General features: G+C 46.5%; 1 protein-coding gene across 5 annotated transcripts in view; it reads right to left on the reverse strand.

Moving 5' to 3' along the window:
* The window catches only part of sycp1 (synaptonemal complex protein 1), a 741,816-nt gene that overhangs the window by 474,897 nt on the left and 244,338 nt on the right, over positions 1-22,581 (reverse strand). For 4 of the 5 annotated variants that reach the window (XM_038820848.1, XM_038820846.1, XM_038820845.1 and 1 more), the window contains exons 15-16: positions 15,304-15,408; positions 198-302 (exon numbers count right to left, since the gene is read on the reverse strand). The exons of the other annotated variant lie outside the window; for it this stretch is intronic. In XM_038820848.1, coding sequence (XP_038676776.1) covers positions 198-302; positions 15,304-15,408 — 210 coding nt within the window. The remainder of the gene's footprint in view (positions 1-197; positions 303-15,303; positions 15,409-22,581) is intronic. 5 annotated transcript variants of the gene reach the window in all.

Genomic DNA, 22,581 nt, shown 5'->3' on the forward strand with positions numbered 1-22,581 from the left:
CTCGGTGCCATGAGGTAGCAATGCTAATCTCTGCGCCACCGTGCTGCCCCTAAACAGTGAATTTTTAAGGAAAATACAGAAAATTTTATTTTTGCAAACCACCACTTCCCTTGCTTAATTGTGTTATTCAGATAAAGAAAAAAAAATTTTGTCATTCTTTTTCTAATTAGCATCTCACAGTTACCAGTTATGCATACCTCCTTGCTTTCAGCAACTTCCTTTAGGTTTGTATTTTCTTTCATTAATTCATCTACAACTTTCTGAATTTCTTTAATTTCCTGTAGCAATATCTCCACTTTGTCCTGTAAATATAAAGTGTTCTTAAAAAGTATTCTAAAAGAAAAATAGTCACTTAAGACAACATGCCGGCACTTTTTGTAACAATTCTGTTGTTGAGACATTCAATACTTTATTATACTCCCCTGGAAAATAAACTGAATTCCAAAACAAATATTTGAATTGATTTTGTTTGGCTCATTCATAGATTATTTTGCTGTCTTGATAGTCTCATTATCAACTGTGTGATTATGCTTCTATTGTATTACAAAATAAGCTGTTTTATTGCAGTTTGTGATAGTTATGTAGATGATTAGTATCAATGTCTTAGACTTAGGTGTATGTCATATGTCCTTGAACTAAATTATATCAAAACATTTTTCACACCAGTGCCTGTTGGCACACGATCACCTGAAATAACCATGGGTTATATAATATTAATTTTGAGGTGCTGTTGCTCTAAGGAATGACCCGTGCAGCTCTTCAGGAATCCGTGAACAATTATTTATATTCTCACAAGCTCCAATGCCCAAAAAAGCAATGACAGCTATTTCTTCTCAATTTGTGAAAGTGGATGAGCCATTCAGACTTCGCAAGAATGGGGATAGTACATAAACTGATACCAGAGAAATCAACTTGTGTGAATATAATCTCTTCCTTTCACTAATCTTAGCAAAAAATGCAAAATGCACTCAATGATATGTGGAGTGATCCAGTGGCTATTACAATAATTGATTTTTAATCTATAAGTAGATGGGATTGCATTTAATACTTAAAGTAACTAACTATCATGCAAATCCTATGGATTCTCAGATACCCTAAACCTATATACATATTTGGAAAGATTTTCCTCTTGTGCCTTGAATCTCAATGTAAGGACCAAATTGGAATCCCAAGTCCGCACTTGTAGGGAGCCAGAACACAGAATTTGTTTTGTGGAGGCAGCCTCTTAATTGACCGCTTCCATGGTCGCTATCCAATTAAGAATGGTAAGCAGGCTTTCAATGGCCCTGGCCAAATCACATTTAGCAGGAAGCCAACCTGACCCACTTCTGCAAACATCCGGAAGACTGGAATGTAGTTCCATTGCGGCTCCACATTTTTTTGGTTCCCCACACCACCCAAAACACTATCCTGGTGCAGGAAAATTCTGTCTAATGCATCCCTGATGACTGACATGTGATGTGTTTAGGCTGTCGACCAATTGCACGTTCTCCTACTTCCAGCAGGATGCAGATAGGATAGATTTTCTTCTTGACTATATCTTCAGGTTATTCTGGACTCGATATTATGGCTGGGAATCTCTGTTTGGGGATCTATGTCCTCCCGGCAGAAGTGAATTGCTTCTAGTTTGTGCTGGTGCTAGAAGAGGCCACAGAAACAATTACCTCTCCCTTGCCATGCAAACCTTGCCATGCAAATTTATGCTTGATGGGGAGCTCATAGGATTCTGTTCAAAATCGTGCTGTCGGTCTGCCATTTTGAGCAGGGGGCTCAATACCAAGGGCCAGTAGGCTGGCACCTCTCCAACATGCAACGCAAATCCTGCCCACATTCCCGCTGAAATTAGGGGCATCCCCCCGCCACAAAAATTACTGGATCACCACTCCACGTCACCACAGTATGAAGTAGGTGACCTGCCCCCCCCCCCCCCCCACCCCCCGCCCCACCCCACTAGACCACTCTACCAGAGATCCGAACCAGAGAACTCCATTGGACTCTACCATCAGAGACCCCCATCAGAGGCCTCCCGAACAGAGATCTGCATCAGAATGTCCCATCAGAGCCTTCCACCAGACCCCCATATCAGACACCCCCCAGATCAGAGACCCCCCCAAATAAGAGACACACCCACCTGAATCCCCCATATCAAAGATCCCCCATCAGGGACCCCTATATCATACCCCGAATCAGAGATGCCCCATATCAGAGACCTCCCGCATCGGAGACCAGCCCATATCAGAGACCACCCCAGCCAGCCCATCCCTGATCAATTACCCCTTCCTGGAAGCAGTCCAGGCAGAAAGTGAAAAATCAATGCTTTTCAGTTACATATCCATTGCGCCTGCTGCCTTAAACAAGAGGTACAGAAAGAAACAGCCGTTACGTCATAGAAAGCCAAATCTACATTGCAAGGCTTTAAACCCCTCCATATGCTTTGATACACAAGGCTTTTATTCAAAATCAAAGAGAAGTATCTTTTTAATAGACTATTTGACAGGGAAATAGCTTTCCTTGTTTTCATTTCCCTTCATGTTTAAATGGACATCAAGTACCCTGCTTTGAACATAACCACAATGTTTATAAACATCTAGCTATGACTCACAGCTCCTGACCATATCAAAAGCAGTTAAGTGCTTTCTGCTGATAAAAAAGAGGGAAAGCACTTAACTCAGAGATGTTTATAAACATTCTGGTTGGGTTCAAATCAGGCTTCTTGAGATGCATTAAAGCATAAAAGGAAATGAATATAAACCCATTTAAATATGCTGAGCCTGTTCAAGGCCAGAGTCTCCCAGCTTCTGGGATTCACCACCACTGCAGGCAAAGCATCAGGGTGGCACAAATCAGGACATGTTTCCAAAAATGTAAAGCAGACATGGGCCGGGATTCAGCGAACTAAAAGTAAAGTCCACTTTTGGCGGATAGATTCATGTTGACTGTGGTGGAGGGATCGTGGCCAGTATTCAATGGCACTATTTTCAAAAAAGAGCCCCCATATAGGGTGGGACATAGCACAGTGGTTAGCACTGTTGCCTATGGCGCTGAGGACCAGGGTTGGAATCCTAGCCCTGGATCACTGTCCGTGTGGAATTTGCACATTCTCCTCATGTCTGCATGGGTTTCACCATCATAACCCAAAGATGTGCAGGTTATGTGGATTAGCCATGCTAAATTGCCCTTTAATTTGAAAAAAATAATTGGGTACTCTAAATTTGAAAAAATAGAGCCCCCACGAGAATCTCAACATTACTGGCACATGACTCACCCCTAAGCTGCTTGTTACGAACAAGATGGAGCTGATTTCATGTGCTGCCTCACTTCCAGTCAACAAACAAGCGAGGTAACGCGCAGAGCTACTCTTTGCTTCGGGGATGCCGACTTGACAAGGCATTTTGAAGAGTGGCACCTTGTTCCCCCAAGGGGTCGAAGGACCAGCAGCAGGGAGAGGAAGGTTGTCTGGGAGACAGTGGCAGCCACTGTTAGTGAGGGCAGCATGACCAGAAGGATCGCCATCTAATTTTAAAAGAAGACAAATGACTTCCAAAGAGCTGCAAGGGTAAGTTACCACTTTTGTCCTGTCATTAGTTCCACCTGTCACCCCTCAAATTCCCAAACCACCACTCCTCACTCCCAAAACAACTGGCTGATACCTTACACCCTCCCCACATCCGATCCTCAAGCATGTTTCAAGAACGCCCTGGCACACTGCAGCACAACCACTTCATGTCTGAGAGCGGCAGCCATACATGCCACCTGCTGCAGACTCCAGTGAACCATTGTGTGCAGCTCACAATACCCTCTCTTTGTTCCGCAGGAGAAGATAGCACGTAAGTGGGAAAGGGCCAAGATGGGGAGAAGACACCCAGATATTTCAGTACTTGCCCCCTGTAGCTCACGGGGTTGCCCAAGAAGAGAGCAGTCACCAACAGCGAGATTGGCCTGTGCCAGAGAGGTAAGAAACTACTGCCCCTTCACTGAGATGACCTGTCTCAAGTGAGTGTCATGCCCGCCGGCTCCAGGCCCTCAGGAGAACATCTGCCACCGGCATCAAAGATCACAGTGCATGGAAAGCAGCAGGTTGCCTCCACCTTGATGTGCACCCTGGAGACACACTTAGAGTTAGCGCTAGACCACGGAAGATCAGGGCCGGGATTCTCCGACCCCGCATCGGATTGGGGGGGGGGGGGGGGGGGGGCACTAGAATTGCGCCCCGCCGCTGGCTTCCTGATTCTCCCCCGCTGATTCTCGGGTGCCCGCGGGATTCCCGCCATGCCAGTCGGTGGCTATTGAAAGCCCCCCGCCGACGATTCTCCAGGCCGCAATGGGCTGACGGGTTTGGCTGAGTCCCGCCGGCATGGGTTACTCAGGTCCCACACAGCGAGACCTGGAAGGTGAGTCTATGGGGGCCGTCGTGGGGGGTGGGGCTGCGATCCAACCCCAAGGAGGCCACACAGTGGCCTAGTTCACGATCAGGGCCTACCGATATATTATATGAAACTATGCTATCTCTAACTTACAGAACTCTCAAGTATACAACTGCTCTCTTTGCCTGACCTGCTTCCAGCTTTCTCGTAACTCTCAACTCCCAGAATCCCTGAAGTCACATGATATATATGACTTCTGTGGTTCCCTCTCGTGGTATGAATCATTATCATTAATTTGTTAACCCTTTACATCCCAGTCAATAAATATACATATCATGACAATAACCACTCTGTGCACTCTACCACTTTTGCATCTCTCTAAGTTCCTGCAGATTTCTTCCTCCACATCCTTCCCACTAGTTGGCGATCTATAAACTACACTGAGCAATGTAATTGCACCCTTTCTGTTCTTTAGCTCCAGCCAGATTGCTTTTCCTGACATCTATTAATGATCTGGATCTTGGTGTGCAGAGAACAATTTAAAAGTTTACGGATGATACAAAACTTGGAAACATTGTAAACTGTGAAGAGGACAGTGTGGAACTTCAAAAGTACATAGGTAAGTTCATGGAGTTGTCAGATAGATAGCAGATGAAGTTCAATGCGGAGAAGTGTGAGGTGATGCATTTTGGCAGGAAGAATATGGAGACGCAATGTAAAATTCTTAAGGGGGTGAAGGTCCAGAGGGACCACTGAAAATAGATCATTGAAGATGCAAGACAGATGGAGAAAGCAGTTTAAGCATACTGTATCCTGGGCCTAAATTTTACACATGACATTTTCACATGGGATCGGAAGCCCCTTCTTTGGATGAGTGTTTGCATGTCCTTGTGGAGGCGGTGAAAGCCAGGAGGGTCATCCTTATGCCGAGGGATTGAAGCAGGATGCAACCACACCTAACCAAGAAGGCCTGGTCAGAGATGACAGCTCCAGTCAGTGGGCATGATCTGGTCCTCTGCACGTGGATACAGCACACAGAATGCTCAATGTTCTTTCGGCAAGGGTGAGTTCTGAATGGGTATTATCTCGTGTGAGGGACTGAGGAACGATGCCAGTCCATAGTTGTACTCAAACATATGGAATCTGGGAGTCTCAGAACATACCTCAGTTCATGTGTGTTAAGGCTGCAGAGAAAATCTGATGCCCTGGGTCCATCAAAGGGTTGGGTGTTTAAAGGTAGTGGGAACATCCACATGCCTCAAGGGGGTGGGTGGGAGGGGGTGCATGGTATGGTGCTGGAGGTGGAGGGTTGAGTACTCAATGGAGTTCTGTACTTACAGGAACAACGTAGCCATAACAACTCTGAGAGATCTGCCACTAGTGGTAGGGTGCCTCATCTGGAAATTCTCACCAGCCATGACCTTGTGGTCTTGGAGCTTGAATGCGAGTAGCAATAGAGATAATTAGGTCGAGGAGAGGTTGGCATTTGTTATGGGCCAGCGTTTAGAGAACCGCAAAGTGTATCTTGGAGTTCACCTGACCCACAACTTTTAATAGATTGTGGTATGGGGAGCACACGGCCCACTCTACAGGTGTGGTACAGCAGAAAGGGAAAAATAACTTTTAAAGCAAAACAATGTTTATTCTATGAACACAAGCTAACCTTTTTGAAACATACAGTGAACATCTTAGCAACCACCAATTCAACTACAACCCTCAAAGAATACAACACTAAGTAATCCTGAATAAATTCCCAAACAACATCCGGAAGACAGAAGAAACACCTTTTAACAGAGACACATTAGGTTTACATTCATGACCGAGAACATTTATAATTCTGAATTCACCAAATGATCAAGAGATAGTTTTTCATGGCAGAGAGATCAACAATGCAGTAGCTCCGTCTGGCTTCAGCTCCAACATTGAAAACAAAACTAAAACACACCATGCAGCAAACAGCCTAAAACGAACGTAAAAAGCTGACAGACAGCCCCGCTCCACCCCCACTCTGGCATCACTGATAAACACCCATTTCTTAAAGGTACATTTCTTAAAACACCCATTTCTTATAGGTACTCTCACATGACCCCTCTCCCGCCCCCAAAAAAATAAACCATCAACTTCAAGATGGTTTCATTTTTCACCTTTTCACTATCCTTTAACAAATGCACACAGTAAATATACTTTTACGTTTCAAAAAACAACACACACAAACAGGGATAATAATATAGTCCATTTTTTTTTCGTTCTTCTTCCTCCAACTGAAACTGCTTCCGTTCATCACATTTGTGACAAAGCATCGGCTATCACTTTTTCTCGTCCTGCCACATGTACAATTTTTAAATGAAATGGCTGTAACAATAAACTCCAGCAAAACAGCCGTGCATTGTTTTTCCGGAATCGCTCCAAAAATGTCAACTGATTATGATCAGTGCATATAACGGTGTCAGACGGATTGCTGGTCACATTAACGAGAAAATGTTGGAAAGCCAGCACCAAACTCAAAGTCTCCTTCTCAATCGTGGAATACTTTTTCTGGTGAGAATTCAATTTCTTTGAAAAATAACAAATAGGCCGCTCTAGCCCTTCGTCGTCGTCTTGTAGAAGCTCCGCACCTACACCCACATCACTCGCATCACCCGCCACTTTGAACGGTTTTGTATAATGTGGGATGGCTAACACAGGAGCAGTGGTTCACACAGCCTTCAGGCCATCAAATGCCTGTTGACACCCTCTGTCCACTGGAATTTGTTACGCTTCTTGAGCAAGTCTATTAGTGGAGCGACCACACTGCTAAAGTTCGGAACAAATTTCCACAAAATCCACTCATACCAAGGAATCATATTATTTCCCCTCGTGTCGAAGGTATCGGAAACTCCCCAGTAATTTTTGTTTTCACATCCCGTGGGACCATTCGACGCTGTCCGATTGTATGGCCAAGGAAAGTGACTTGGGCCTTTTCAAATTCACTTTTGGCTAGGTTTATCACGGAACAATACACCAGGTCTGTCTGGCTTCAGCTCCAACATTGAAAACGAAAGTAAAATACACCATGCAGCAAACAGCCCAAAACGAATGTTCCTGGAGTCGATTGAATAACTCCATCAGATGTTTTAAATGTACTTTCCATGTCTGGCTGAAAATTACCAGATCGTCGATGTATACTGCACAATTGGGTAATCCGGAAACAACTTTGTTAGTTAACCACTGAAATGTGGCTGGGGTGTTTTCCATGCCAAATGGCATAACTTTGAATTAGTACACACCATCTGGTGTCAGAAAAGCTGAAATCTACTTTGCCCTTTCGGATAAAAGTACCTGCCAGTAACCTTTAAGTAAATCCAGTTTAGAAATAAAAGCTGATGTCCCACTTTCCCAATGCAATCCTCCAAACGTGGGATAGGATAAGAGTCCGTTCTTGTAACTAACTGCACTAACCCTCCTATCGTCAACACACAACCATTGGGTACTGTCTGGTTTTGGTACCATCACTATGGGTGAGCTCTATTGGCTGCAACCCACTTCAATTATTCCATTTATACGCATCCTCTCAATCTCTTTGTTAACCTGTGCCAATTGTAAAGGGTTAAGTCTATATGGATGTTGTTTGATTGGAACAGCCTTTCCCACATCTACATCATGTATAGCCATTTTAGTACCTCCCAATTTATCTCCACAGGTGTGCCCATGTGACATCAATAACTCTTTCAGGTCAGTCCGTGTTTGCTCAGGAAGGTGAATCAACAATTTACCCCAATGTTTAAGAACATACTCGTTTTCCAATTTAATTTGAGGTATGTCAAATTCAGTCATCTGGATTTGGTTCATCACTTTGAGTTAGAATCATTAAAACCTCCTTTTCTCTCCTTCCCTTTCAAAGTATCTTTCAAACATATTCACATGACACACTCGGTGGGTTTTCCGTCTATCCTGCGTTTTTACCACATAATTCACCTCACTGAATTTCCTTAAAATCTGATAAGGTCCACAAAACTTTGCTTTTAAAGGTTCACCTACCACTGGGAACAATACTAAAAGTTTATCTCCACTGGCAAAATTAAGAACTTTGGATTTCTTGTCCACTACCCATTTCACCACATTCTGTGCAACTTTTAAATGTTGTCTAGCCAATTCACCTGCTCTCTTTCATCGTTCCCTAAAATTTGACACGTAATCCAATAATGTCATTTCCGATTTCTCATTCACCAATTTTCCCTTAATCAATTTAAGTAGTCCTCTTACCTCATGACCAAAAATTAGTTCAAAAGAACTGAATTTGGTAGACTCATTAGGTGCATCTCTAATTGCAAACAGTACAAATGAATTCCTTCATCCCAATCCTCTGGATAATCGTGACAATAAGCCCTCAACATCGTCTTTAATGCCTGATGCCACCTTTCTAACGCTCCCTGCGATTCTGGATGGTACGCAGTTGATTTAGATTGTTTTATTCCTAAGATATCCCTAATTGCTTTGAACAACCTTGAGGTAAAATTTGATCCTTGATCCGATTGTATTTCTGCGGGAAGTCCATATCTCGTAAAGAATTTAAATAACTCCTCCACAATTTTTTAGCTGTGATATTACGTACTGGAATGGCCTCTGGAAACCTGGCAGACACATCCATTATAGTCAAAAAATATGATTCGCACTTTTCGTTTTAGGACCCGGTCCCACGCAATCAATTAGGACACTTGTAAAAGGTTCCTCAAATGCTGGAATGTGTATTAAGGGTGCTGGTTTTGTTACTGCTTGAGGTTTCCCTATCACTTGACATGTGTGACATGATTGACAAAATCTAACTACATCTTTATGTAGTCCAGGCCAATAAAAATGTGTTTTGTATTTTAGCTTGAGTTGTCCTTATTCCCAAATAACCTCACACTGGTACCTCATGTGCAACACCTCCTTTCTATACCAGACCGGCAATACTACTTGATGAATTTCTGCCTACTTTTCATCCGCCTGCATATGTAAAGGTCTCCATTTTCTCATCAATACATCACTTATACAGTAATAACATTCTGGTATACTCAGATTCCTCTTCCATATATGCTTTCTGATACATCCGTTTTATTTCTATATCTTTCTGCTGTAACTCCGCCTATTTTCCTGAACTAAAAATATCCGCCTCATCCTCCACATGTTCTTGTTCTTTTTCAACCATCTGATCAAGAATCGTTTCTGATAATTGCACTTCAACTTCATCTTCATCTTTGATTTCACCTCAGGTCTTAACCCGTGACTTTGCGACCTTGTTACTGCACAATCCGGAAAAATCCCAGGATATTTGTCCTTCAACACTTCAGTTGTCTGATTTTGCACTGGCTTATCAACCACAGTAGGCATCGATCCCACCTGTGATCCAGCTATATCATTATCCAACATAAACTACGGGCGCGATTCTCCACCCCCCACGTCGGGTGGGAGAATAGCGGGAGGGCCTCCCGACATTTTTTACGCACTCCCGCTATTCTCTCCCCCCCCCCCCCCCCACGCCTGACCCACGCCACGAATCGCCGCTCGCTGTTTTTTTACGGCGAGTGGCGATTCTCAGGCTGATGGGTCGAGCGGCCGGGCCTTCGCGCCCGTTTCAACACGGCAGCAAACACACCTGCTTGCTGCCGTCGTGAAACGGGTGGCAGATGCCCTTTTGGGGCATCTGGGGGCCCGATCAGCACGGCAGTACCACAGCCGTGCCAAGGGGGGCATAGGCCCGCAATCGGTGCCCACCGCTGCCCCGCAAGATCAAGCCGCCACGTATTGCGGGGCGTCTGAGGGAAAAGACGCCAACTGCGTATGCGCGGGTTGGCATTGTCCAACCTGCGCATGCGCGTCTGACGTCATCGGCCATTTCAGCCGGAGTGACGCACGGGGCCGCGCTCCTAGCCCGCCCGGAGGGGAGAATCGGCCCCGGATGTGGGCGTGAAGGCTGCCGTGGGTCACAGCCTGTCCCATGGCAGCCTTTACGATTCTCCGCATTTGCAGAGAATCTCGCCCCGTATTCCTGGACAAGATAGTTTCTCTATTACTCCTACTACCACTTCACCAGTCTTCTCTGGACTTTCCAATCTTACCTTATATAATTGAACACTTCTCCTCTCACCCTGAATTCCACATATTACCACCTTTTCTGGCAACATTCTTCCCAGACTACATAACTCCTCATATCTTACCATTAAAGATTGACGAGCTCCCATATCTCTTAAAATTGTGACTTCTTTACCTGCTCCTCCTGATACACATGAGTAAACTTTACCCACACAAGTAAATTCTTGTAAGAGATCTGGCACCTTCTTATCAATCACCTCTTGATCAGGCTGTACAATCTTTAACACCTCCTTCACTTCACTTGGGCTTTCCTTAACCACTTTAACAAACCCCACTGTCTTATACTTTTTACCACATCAGCCTTCCCAGTGTTTTTCTTCAACCGCCAACGCTGTGACTTTACATGGCCCAGTTTATGACAGTGAAAACATTTGAATCATTTCATGTCTCTTCCACCCTCCTGGATTTCTTTTTTAGTCTGAGGTACACTCTCCTTATTATCTCCCATCAGATCACCATTACCATTACCACTTGAGTATTTCTGATGTCCCCAGTTCCTATCCCTCACAGGCTGAAACTGATGTCGGAAACCAAGCTTTGATTTATGAACTAATTCATAATCATCTGCCATTTATGCTGCTAATCACGCGGTTTTAACCCTCTGCTCTTCCACATGAGTTCTCACTACATCAGGAATTGAATTTTTAAACTCCTCCAAAAGTATAATTTCTCTGATAGCTTCATACGTTTGGTCTATTTTCAAAGACCTTATCCACCTATCAACATTACTGTGATTGATCCTTTCAAACTGTATGTTTGACCAGGTTCATTCCTTCAATTTCTGAACCTTTGTCTGGAGGCTTCAGGCACTAGTTCATATGCATCTAAAATGGATTTTTCACCTCCTCATACGTCCCAGATACCTCCTCCGGTAGTGATGCAAACGCTTCACTAGTCCCACCTATCAGCTTTGTTTGAATCAGTGATACCCACATGTCCTGTGGCCATTTCATTTGTTTAGCTACCTTCTCAAAATAAATGAAAAAGGCTTCTACCCCCTTCTCATCAAACATTGGCAATGCTTGGACATATTTAAATAGATTCGCACCAAACCTTCGACTATGACGCTCTTTCTCACTATCCTCATAACTATCATCAAACAGTATGTTTCACTTTACGTCTGCCAATTTTAAATGACTGTCATGTTTCATGGCCATTTTCTGAAATTCAAACTCACTCTCTTTATCTTTTTGCCTGATCTGCATCTCCCTTTCTCTTTCTTTTTGTTCTGCTAGGGCTATTATTTAGTTTCTTCTTTCTTCTCTCTCTCTTTCTTTTTCCTCTCTATCTCTTTCGTATTCAAAAATTCTTTCTCATGCTCCATTTGTTTAAGTTGTGACTGAATTTTTGCCATTTCCAATGAATCAAACTGTATCTCATGCAGCTTTAAATGCTTAGACACCGCCATAATTCCCTCATCTTATCGCATTTTTTCAGGTTAGCTGCAATGTTTTTGTCAAATCTAACAGTCTGCTTTTAGTCTCTGTCCGCAAGGTACTGCGTTTGACCATCTCTACCCCCAAAAACGTCAGAGCCTCTGACAGAGTCATTGTTCACAACACACATCCCACTTGGTACTTTCACATGACACATTTCTGAAGAAATAAGGAAGGTATGAGCCCATTGGGCTGAAGCGAGATAGGCTGAAATGAAAAGAATGTATGGGTTATTCATCCCTTGTAAGGACTTCAGTGATGCACCAATCACTGAGCCACTGTAATGCAACTGCTACCAATGACACAGGCCATTGACTCCGTGATTTGACGAATATTTCTACCTGATAGGTTGCATCCCTCAGGTGAGCCTTCCACCAGAGCCTGCCAGGAGGACTACGACCCTCCATTGACACTGGAACAGGCGCTGAAGGAAGATGCAACCGCGGCAATCCTCCTCAGCACCAATCACCAACACACAGGTACTGAGCAATAATGTGTCAGCTCAGTTGGTGGTGCATAGTGGTGAGGGCACATCACACTCGCTTGAGAAGATGGAAGAGGCAGGATATGCAGTCAGAGGAATGCGTGAGACCAGGATCATGCTGATTCTGAGGTAGATGATGAGCCTCTGGAGTCATAATTTAGGCAACAAATTCTGGACATATAACATGTTGCACAGGGAGAACTGGTGGAGGTCCCTGAGGGTCTGCATGCCATGGTCTCTGTCTTGGAGGGGTCCTTGCAGATTGAAAGCTGCATTAATCCTAAGCTCCAAGCACAGCCTCATCCATTGAAAGCGTGATGACTCTCATGGAGAGGCAGCTCCAAGGATGGAATGAAGAGAGTACCCATTTGACTGCATGGTGCCACAATGAGAGGTTTACATTGGATGGAATTTAAGGATGACCTACAGTCATGGAGAGGATGAGATCATTAATTCGTTTGCTGCACTGGATGGCGTTTGGGCACAGTTGCCCACTGCACTGGCGCAGTGTACGAGTCTCAAAGGCTGGAGAGGTGAGGCTTGTTTGCAGCAAGAGCCATCCCTGGGTTACAGGACAGCCATGTACATCTGCAGTCTTCTAATCTGTGTAAAGATACAAAATTAAGGGAACACTGACATGAGCACCCTTCTTTGTGTGCTTCACTCCAACAGCAGGTAAGGAAGTACAGCATATTCCAATTAGAGAGCGGTTATCCGCTGTAGCACCGTCCATAGTGGAATTATAGATCCAAAGCTCATGCCCCATGTCCTGTGCCAATCATACTTCACATTAGACTGATCTTGCATTCTAGACACTCTGGGCTAGATTTTCCATGCAACCCGCTGCAAATGCGGCCAGCCATTGGCCGGCAGTGAAATCTTCTAGTCCCACTGTTGTCAGCATTATTTGCCATTGAATGCACCCCTTGCCACAATGAAACCCGCGTTGGTGGTACGCCATCGCTGGGACCGGAAGATCCCACCGGCGGGAAGGGCTGGAACGTTCTGACCTGAGGTTGTGTTCCCAGTAGCTGAGCTGGACTGCTACTGTCAAAAGTGCACTTATCAGCCAGTAGTTGATTTATAGATAAATATATAGGTTTCCCTGCTCCAGTAATACTTGTATTGTGGAAAAGTATTCAACCATGTGACTCTGGGGATTGAGATCATGTTGAACATCAGTATTTTGTACTTAATAAATGAAACTACTGTTAAATGTAAGAGAAAGGAAATGCCGTAAAGTCTCCAGTGGGGGCAGAAAAAGTAGAACTTCAGCCCTGAATTGTTTATTGCTCAATCTGCAATCCCAATAAAATGTTATTGAGAGGGGTATGCAAAAGATTCTCTCACCCTCCACAGATTAAGATGTACTATGCCTGTAATTCCACCTGTAATAAAATGTACAAAATTCTGTACAAATCCTTGGTAAGGCCACATTTGGAGTATTGTGTGCAGTTCTGGTCGCCTCATTTTAGGAAAGATGTGCTTTGGAAAAGGTGCAAAGGAGATTTACCAGGATGTTGCCTGGAATGGAGAGTCGACCTTACAAAGAAAGGTTGAGGGTGCTAGGCCTTTTCTCATTAGAATGGAGAAGGATGAGGGGCGACTTGATAGAGGTATATAAAATGATCAAGGGAATAGATAGAGTAGACAGTCAGAGACTTTTTCCCCGGGTGGAACGAACCATTACAAGGGGACAAAAATTTAAGGTGAATGGTGGAAGATATAGGGGGGATGTCAGAGGTAAGTTCTTTACCAGAGAGTAGTGGGGCATGGAATGCACTGCCTGTGGAAGTAGTTGAGTCGGAAACATTAGGGACCTTCAGACGGCTATTGGATAGGTACATGGATTACGGTAGAATAACGGAGTGCAGATTAATTTGTTCTAAACGGCAGCACAGTAGCATTGTCGATAGCACAATTGCTTCACAGCTCCAGGGTCCCAGGTTCGGTTCCGTCTTGGGTCACTGTCGGTGCGGAGTCTACACATCCTCCCCGTGTGTGCGTGGGTTTCCTCCAGGTGCTCCGGTTTCCTCCCACAGTCCAAAGATGTACAGGTTAGGTGGACTGGCCATGATAAATTGCCCTTGGTGTCCAAAATTGCCCTTAGTGTTGGATGGGGTTACTGGGTTTATGGGGATAGGTGTTGACCTTGGGTAGGGTGCTCTTTCCAAGAGCCGGTGCAGACTCGATGGGCCGAATGGCCTCCTTCTGCACTGTAAATTCTATGATAATCTATGATTAATCTCAGACAAAGGTTCGGCACAACATCGTGGGCCGAAGGGCCTCTTCTGTGCTGTATTTTTCTATGTTCTATGTTCCAATAATTATGACAATAATTTCAGTGGATTCTTTGATTTTGCATTGAAGGACACATTCTTCAGGTCAACTAATTGTTCTTTCATCTGTACAACTGATAGTTGGAGATTACCTTGTAATTTTTCCTTTATAATGAACATGTTGAAAGTTCTACAGTTCAGGGTATGTTTCAATGTTCTTGCATTTTTGCTGAAAGTACAATTTATTCCTCACATTTTGTTGACTGAACTAAATTTAGAGTACCCAATTCTGTTTTTTCCAATGAAGAGGCAATTTAGCGTGGCCAATCCACCTATCCTACACATCTTTTTGGGTTGTGGGGGTATGACCCACGCAGACACGGAGAATGTGCAAACTCCACAAGGATAATGATCAGGGGCCGGAATCGAACTTGGGTCCTCGGTGCCGTGAGGTAGCAATGCTAATCTCTGCGCCACCGTGCTGCCCCTAAAGTGAATTTTTAAGGAAAATACAGAAAATTTTATTTTTGCAAACCACCACTTCCCTTGCTTGTGTTATTCAGATAAAGAAAAAAAATTTTTGTCATTCTTTTTCTAATTAGCATCTCACAGTTACCAGTTATGCATACCTCCTTGCTTTCAGCAACTTCCTTTAGGTTTGTATTTTCTTTCATTAATTCATCTACAACTTTCTGAATTTCTTTAATTTCCTGTAGCAATATCTCCACTTTGTCCTGTAAATATAAAGTGTTCTTAAAAAGTATTCTAAAAGAAAAATAGTCACTTAAGACAACATGCCGGCACTTTTTGTAACAATTCTGTTGTTGAGACATTCAATACTTTATTATACTCCCCTGGAAAATAAACTGAATTCCAAAACAAATATTTGAATTGATTTTGTTTGGCTCATTCATAGATTATTTTGCTGTCTTGATAGTCTCATTATGAACTGCAATCCATTGTATTACAAAATAAGCTGTTTTATTGCAGTTTGTGATAGTTATGTAGATGATTAGTATTTGTCTTCGACTTAGGTGTATGTCATAATGCCATGTCCTTGAACTAAATTATATCAAAACATTTTTCACACCTGTGCCTGTTAGCACACTATCACCTGAAATAACCATGGGGAACGAGTAAAATGTGGAGCCGCAATGGAACTACATTCCTGCCTTTGGGATGTTTGCAGAGGTGGGTTAGGTCGTTCATTGGTTTCCTGCTAAATGTGATTTGGCCAGGAACATTGAAAGCCTGCTTACCATTCTTAATTACACCGCGACCATGGCAGCGGTCAATTAAAATTATAATATTAATTTTGAGGTGCTGTTGCTCTGAGGAATGACCCGTGCAGCCCTTCAGGAATCCGTGAACAATTATTTATTTTCTCACAAGCTCCAATGCCCAAAAAGGCAATGACAGCTATTTCTTCTCAATTTGTGAAAGTGGATGAGCCATTCAGATTTCGCAAGAATGGGGATAGTATATAAGCTGATGCCAGAGAAATCAACTTGTGTGAATATAATCTCTTCCTTTCACTAATCTCAACAAAAAACGCAAAATGCACTCAATGATATATGGAGTGACCCAGTGGCTATTACAATAATTGATTTTTGATCTATAAATAGGTGAGATTGCATTCAATACTTAAAGTAACTAGCTATCATGCAAATCCAGTAGGCTGGCACCTCTCCAACATGCAACGCAAATCCTGCCCACATTCCCGCTGACAATTAGGGGCATTCCCCCCCCCCCCCCCCCACCCCGCCACTGAAACAAAAATGACTGGATCACCACCCCACACCACCACAGTACGAAGTAGGTGACCTGCCCCCCCCCCCCCCCCCCCCATCGCCCCATCCCACCAGTCCACTCTACCAGAGATCCGAACCAGAGAATTCTATTGGACTCTGCCATCAGAGACCCCATCAGAGGCTTCCCCAACAGAGATCTGCATCAGAATGTCCCATCATAGCCTCCCACCAGACCCCCATATCACACACCCCTTAGTTCAGAGACCCCCACAAATAATAGCCCAGCCAACCTGAATCTCCCCTATCAAAGATGCAGAGACCGCCCATAGTGGACCCCGAATCAGAGATGCCCCATATCAGAGACCTCCCGCATCAGAGACCAGCCCATATCAGAGACCTCCCCCAACCATGCCCGATCAGTTACCCCTTCCTGGAAACAGTCCAGGCCGAAAGTGAAAAATCAATGCTTTTCAGTTACATAGCTATTGCGCATGTTGCCTCAAACAAGAGGTATTGAAACAGCCGTTACTTCATAGAAAGCCAAAACTACATTGCAAGGCTTTAAACCCCTTCATATGCTTTGATACACGAGGCTTTTATTCACATTCAAAGATAAATACCTTTTGGATAGACTATTTGACAGGGAAATAGTTTGCTTATTTTCATTTCCGTTCATGTTTGAATGGACCTCAAGTACCCTGCCTTGAACATAACCACAATATTTATAAACATCTAGCTGTGACTCACAGCTCCTGACCAATTCAAAAGCAGTCAAGTGCTTTCTGCTGATAAAAAAAAGAGGGAAAGCACTTAACTCAGAGATGTTTATAAACATTCTAGTTGGGTTCAAATCAAGCTTCTTGAGATGCATTAAAGCATAAAAGGAAATTAAAATAAACCCATTTAAATATGCTGAGCCTGTTCAAGGCCAGAGTCTCCCAGCTTCCAGGATTCACCAATGCAGGCACAGCATGAGGCCAGCACAAATCAGGACTTGTTTCCAAAAATGTAAAGCAGACATGGGCCGGGATTCAGCGAACAAAAATGAAAGTCCACTTTTGGCGGGTAGATTCATGTCAACTTTGGTGGTGGGATCGTGGCCATTATTCAATGGCACTATTGTCAAAAAAGAGCCCCCATATAGGGCGGGCGTGGCACAGTGGTTAGCACTGTTGCCAATGCCGCTGAGGACCCGGGTTGGAATCCTAGCCCTGGATCACTGTCTGTGTGGAGTTTGCACATTCTCCTCATGACTGCATGGGTTTCACCATCATAACCCAAAGATCTTCAGGTTAGGTGGATTAGCAATGCTAAATTGCCCTTTAATTTGAAAAAAATAATTGGGTACTCTAAATTTGAAAAAATAGAGTCCCCACGAGAATCTCAACATTACTGGCACACGACGCACCCCGAAGCTGCTTGTTGCTGCTTAAGCTGATTTCATGTGCTGCCTCACTCCCAGTCAACAAACAAGCGTGGCAACGCACAGAACCACTCCTTGCTTCGGGGATGCCGAATTGACAAGGCATTTTGAAGAGTGGCACCTTGTTCCCCCAAGGGGTCGAAGGACCAGCAGCAGGGAGAGGAATGTTGTCTGAGAGACAGTGGCAGCCCCTGTCAGTGAGGGCAGCATGACCAGAAGGACCGCCATCTAATTTCAAAAGAAGACAAATGACTTCCAAAGAGCTGCAAGGGTAATTTACCACTTCTGTCCTGGCATTAGTTCCACCTGTCACCCCTCAAATTCCCAAACCATCACTCCTCACCCCCAAAACCACTAGCTGATACCTTACACCCTCCCCACATCCGATCCTCAGGCATGTTCCAAAAACTCCCTGGCACACTGCAGCACAACCACTTCATGTCAAAGAGCCGTGGCCATACATGCCACCTGCTGCAGACTCCACTGAGCCATCAAGCCTGCGGCTCACAATGTCCTCTCTTTGTATCCTCAGGAGAAGATAGCACGTAAGTGGGAAAGGGCCAAGATGGGGAGAAGACACCCAGTGATTTCAGTACTTGCCCCCTGTGAAGAACGGGCCCTGGAACTCACTGGATTGCCCAAGAAGAGAGCAGTCACCAACACCGAGATTGGCCTGTGCCAGAGAGGTGAGAAACAACTGCCCCTTCACTCTGATGACCTGTCTCAAGTAAGTCTCATGCCCGCCGGCTCCAGGCCCTCAGGAGAACATCTGCCATGGGCATCAAAGATCATAGGGCACGGAAAGCAGCAGGTTGCCTCCACCTTAATGCGCACCCTGGAGACAAACTTAAGAGTTAGCGCTAGACCACAGAAGATCAGGGCCGGGATTCTCCAACCCCGCACCGGGTCAGAAGATCCCCAGGGCGACGCAAGAATTGTGCCCTGCTGCTGGCTTCCCGATTCTCCCCCGCTGATTCTCGGGTGCCCACGGGATTCCCGCCGCGCCGGTCACGGTCGTTGAAAGCACCCCCCCGACGATGCTCCGGGCCCCAATGGGCTGCCATGTTTGGCTGAGTCCCGCCGTTTTGGGTTACTCAGGTCCCACACAACGGTACCTGGAAGGTGAGTCTGTGAGGGCGGTCCTGGGGGGTTGGGGGTGGAGGATCTGACCCCGAGGGGCCCCACCCGGTGGCCTGGCCCACGATCAGGCCTACCGATCGGCGGGTGGCTGGTTCTGTGGGGGCCTATGTTCCTCCTCACCGGGCCCCTGTAGGGCTCTGCCATATTGCCTGGGTGCCGGCGCGGAGAAGGGAACCCACACGCATGAGCAGAATCATGCCGACCGTTCCGTGCATGCGCGAACTCGCGCCGGCCGTTATGCAGCGGCTGGAGCTGCGGTGACCTCTCCGGTGCCGGCCTACCTCCATACGAAAGGGTGCATTCCCCATTATCGTAGACCGTTGACGGCAGAGTGGTTGGTGCCGCTTTTCACGCTGGCGTGAGGCATACCCCATTATTGGAGAAACCGGTCCCAGAGGTCTAAAACAGAGATGAGGAGGAATTTCTTGAGCCAAAATGTGGTGAATCTGTGGAACTCTTTGCCTCAGAAGGCTGTGGAGTCCAAACTACTGAGTATCTTTAAGACAGAGATAGATAGATTCTTGATTAAGAAGGGGATCAGGGATTATGGGAAGAAGGCACGAGAATGGGGATGAGAAAATATCAGCCATGATTTAATGGCGAAGCAGACTCGACAGGCCGAGTGGCCTAATTCTGCTCCTGTGCCTTATGGTGTTATGGACTTATCAAGAAGATTGAGTAGCAACGAGTGGGCACTGGTGGGGTCACTATGTGTAGCTCGGGAGAATGGAAATCTGTCACAGTAAAATAGTCATCAAGGAACAAAAAACAAGACAGCACATGAACAGGCCTTTTGGCCCTCCAAGCCTGTAACGGTCATGATGCCACCTATGGCCAAAACCGTCAGCACTTCCTAGTGCCCTATACCCAACCTATCCATGTATTTGTCTAGATGCCTTTTGAATGCCACTAGCGTATCTGCTTCCACAACCGCCCCTTGCTACGCATTCCAGGCACTCACCACCCTCTGTGTAAAAAACCTCATCATTAAACCATTTCACACTTGATACATGTGACGCCATTGTCACATTAATTTTCACAGCATGCCTGCCGCCCACCCCCCACACATGGTCCAAGATCAAAAGCACCAACGCAGACCCCATTCAGACGATGGGTGTGAGCGCGATGTCAGCAGTAAGACCGGAATCAGACATTATCAGATCCCCAGAAGCAACAGGGACGGGATTCTTTGTTCGCTGACGCCGAAATTGGGAAACTAGAATGGGCAAAGAACAGGTTCCAACACTAAAATCGCGGCGGTCGCCGATTTGACGGCAAATCGCAATTCCCCGTCACCTCGACAGCAGCATCAATGCGGTCCGGAACACATGTACAGTAAACACCATTTGCATATTATTAGCGGGCCTGATCACTGGGCCTCTGCGATTCTTCGTCTGCTATGTGCCGAGTTCCCGACGACACGGTTCACTTGTGCTTTTAAAAATCGTGAAACCAGCATCATGACGGTTGAGGGAGCGAAAGGAGGTAGGACAAACAGCTGGACAACTGTGAGCTTCCGGGCCGTACACTGGCTGGGCTGGCTGTGTGGAGGGCCCTCGCCAGGGCTGGGAGGAAGTGGGGATGACAGGTGAACGGGCCGCGTGACTGGGGTGACTTCCCCCCAATGGGACTAGGGCAAAGTCCAGGCACGGACCGACACTGCTGCAGCCTGCAAGGCAACCATCTTGCTGCGCACCCCACTGACCACCCACCTTGGCCTCTGATTCTGCAAAATAACACTGGCCCTATGGGTGACCCACCTTTCCTACCGCCATATTCCCCGCCCCCACCACCCGGCCACCACCCACTGGCGGGGCATCAGGCGGCCCACCCATGGCAACGCTCACTGTTGCCCCTACGGGGGCGCTCAATGGGGGCCATGGAGCATACCGCTGGCATGGGCAGTGCCAGCTGACAGGCACCTGGGAAGTGCACCAGGGCCCGAGTCCCCACGGTGCCGGGAGACGACGAGGCTAGGGGTGCAGGGATTGGGGGGGCATGCGGGGGCAGAGCCCTCAGTACCAACCAGGGAACCATGTAGCCCAGTGGACCCGGTTGGGCAAGGGAATACAAACCATGCTAACATGTCGGCCCTAGACGAACAAGAGACAACTGCCCAGGATGGAGAGCCGGCCGCCCAACAGGCTGAGGAGGAGGAGGTGTCAAGGGGGCACCACATTGCATGTACCGGCAGCGCCTTTCATTCGACAACCCATCGGTCCTGGCATGCTATTGAAGACTCCAGCTGAGGAGGGAGACAGTGCAACATATCTGCCAGATCATAGCATGCCTGGTACCGCAGGGGCATGGGTAGCCATTCAGGTGACTGTCACCCTGAGCTTCTATGCAACGGGGTCCTTCCAGGCGCCGAGTGGGGACTTTCATAGGCCTCGGTGCACAGATGCATCCACGCTGTCACGGAGGCCCTAGATGCCCAGTCGGCTCAATACATCCGTTTCAATGTAGACCTAAGTCCACGAGGATGCCCGGGCAACCGGTTCACTGCCATCAATGGGATGCCCTGGGTTCAGGGGTGATTGACGGAATGCATGTCCCCCTAAGAGTACCTGTGTGGATCCCCAGACAGTATATCAGGAGTGGAGGTGGTCTGCTGTGATTGCCGCCCTACGACCTGGGTTCCCTTCGACGGCCGTTTTCAGGGGCGTTGGGCCTGGATGAGCTCGGCTGCTGCTCGGGTGTCCCATGTGGCATGGTGCCGCCCAGTTATTTCCGCTGCCGACCAGATGCGCCATGCATACTGGCGGGGGAGTGGAGTCCGATAGGGGCTGGTTTAGCTCACTCGGCTAAATCGCTAGCTTTTAAAGCAGACCAAGCAGGCCAGCAGCACGGTTCGATTCCCGTACCAGCCTCCCCGGACAGGCGCCAGAATGTGGCGACTAGGGGCTTTTCACAGTAACTTCATTGAAGCCTACTCGTGACAATAAGCGATTTTCATTTTCATGTGCTGCTGTGTTCCAGCACCTCTCCTGTGGGAGTCACCGGCTCGGGCCCCATCACCTCCTCCTCCCTCAAGGTACTCAATGGCCCCAGGGTTACACCATGGAATGGAGGTGCGAGCGGAGCTATCCCCTGAGGCTCCCCTCCTCACCTGGCGCTGCCAGTCCTATAGGCCCACTCTGGTCTCGACCAGAGTCTGCATGCTTGCGACCATGGAGCATAGGGAGTAGACCATCTCCGTCTGGGACTGCGCCACATCACCCATTGACTGTGCCACCACCTTCTAGGTCAGTGTCACTTCAGCCAGTGACTGTGCCATCTCCCTCTGGGACTGCGCCATCTCCCTCTGGGACTGGGCCACCTCCCTCTGCATCTGCTCCATGTTCGAGAGATTTTGGGCGGGAGTGTTCGCGGCGCTAACAAAGATAGTGGGGGAGGAAGGCTGATGTTGTGGCCTTTGCCTCTCTGATTGGGCGACGAAGAATTCTGCTGGAGTGACAGTCAGGAACGCCAGCAGGGATGACAGCTTGGCTGGGGGTCTTATATGACTTTTGTTTCTAGAAAAGATAAAGTACGAATTAAGGGGATCAGCAGAGGGCTTTGAGGCAAGTTGGGGGGGGGGGGGGGGGGGGGGG

This window comes from Scyliorhinus canicula, chromosome 15 (assembly GCF_902713615.1).
Source record: "Scyliorhinus canicula chromosome 15, sScyCan1.1, whole genome shotgun sequence".
NCBI classification, from domain to species: Eukaryota; Metazoa; Chordata; class Chondrichthyes; order Carcharhiniformes; family Scyliorhinidae; genus Scyliorhinus; species Scyliorhinus canicula.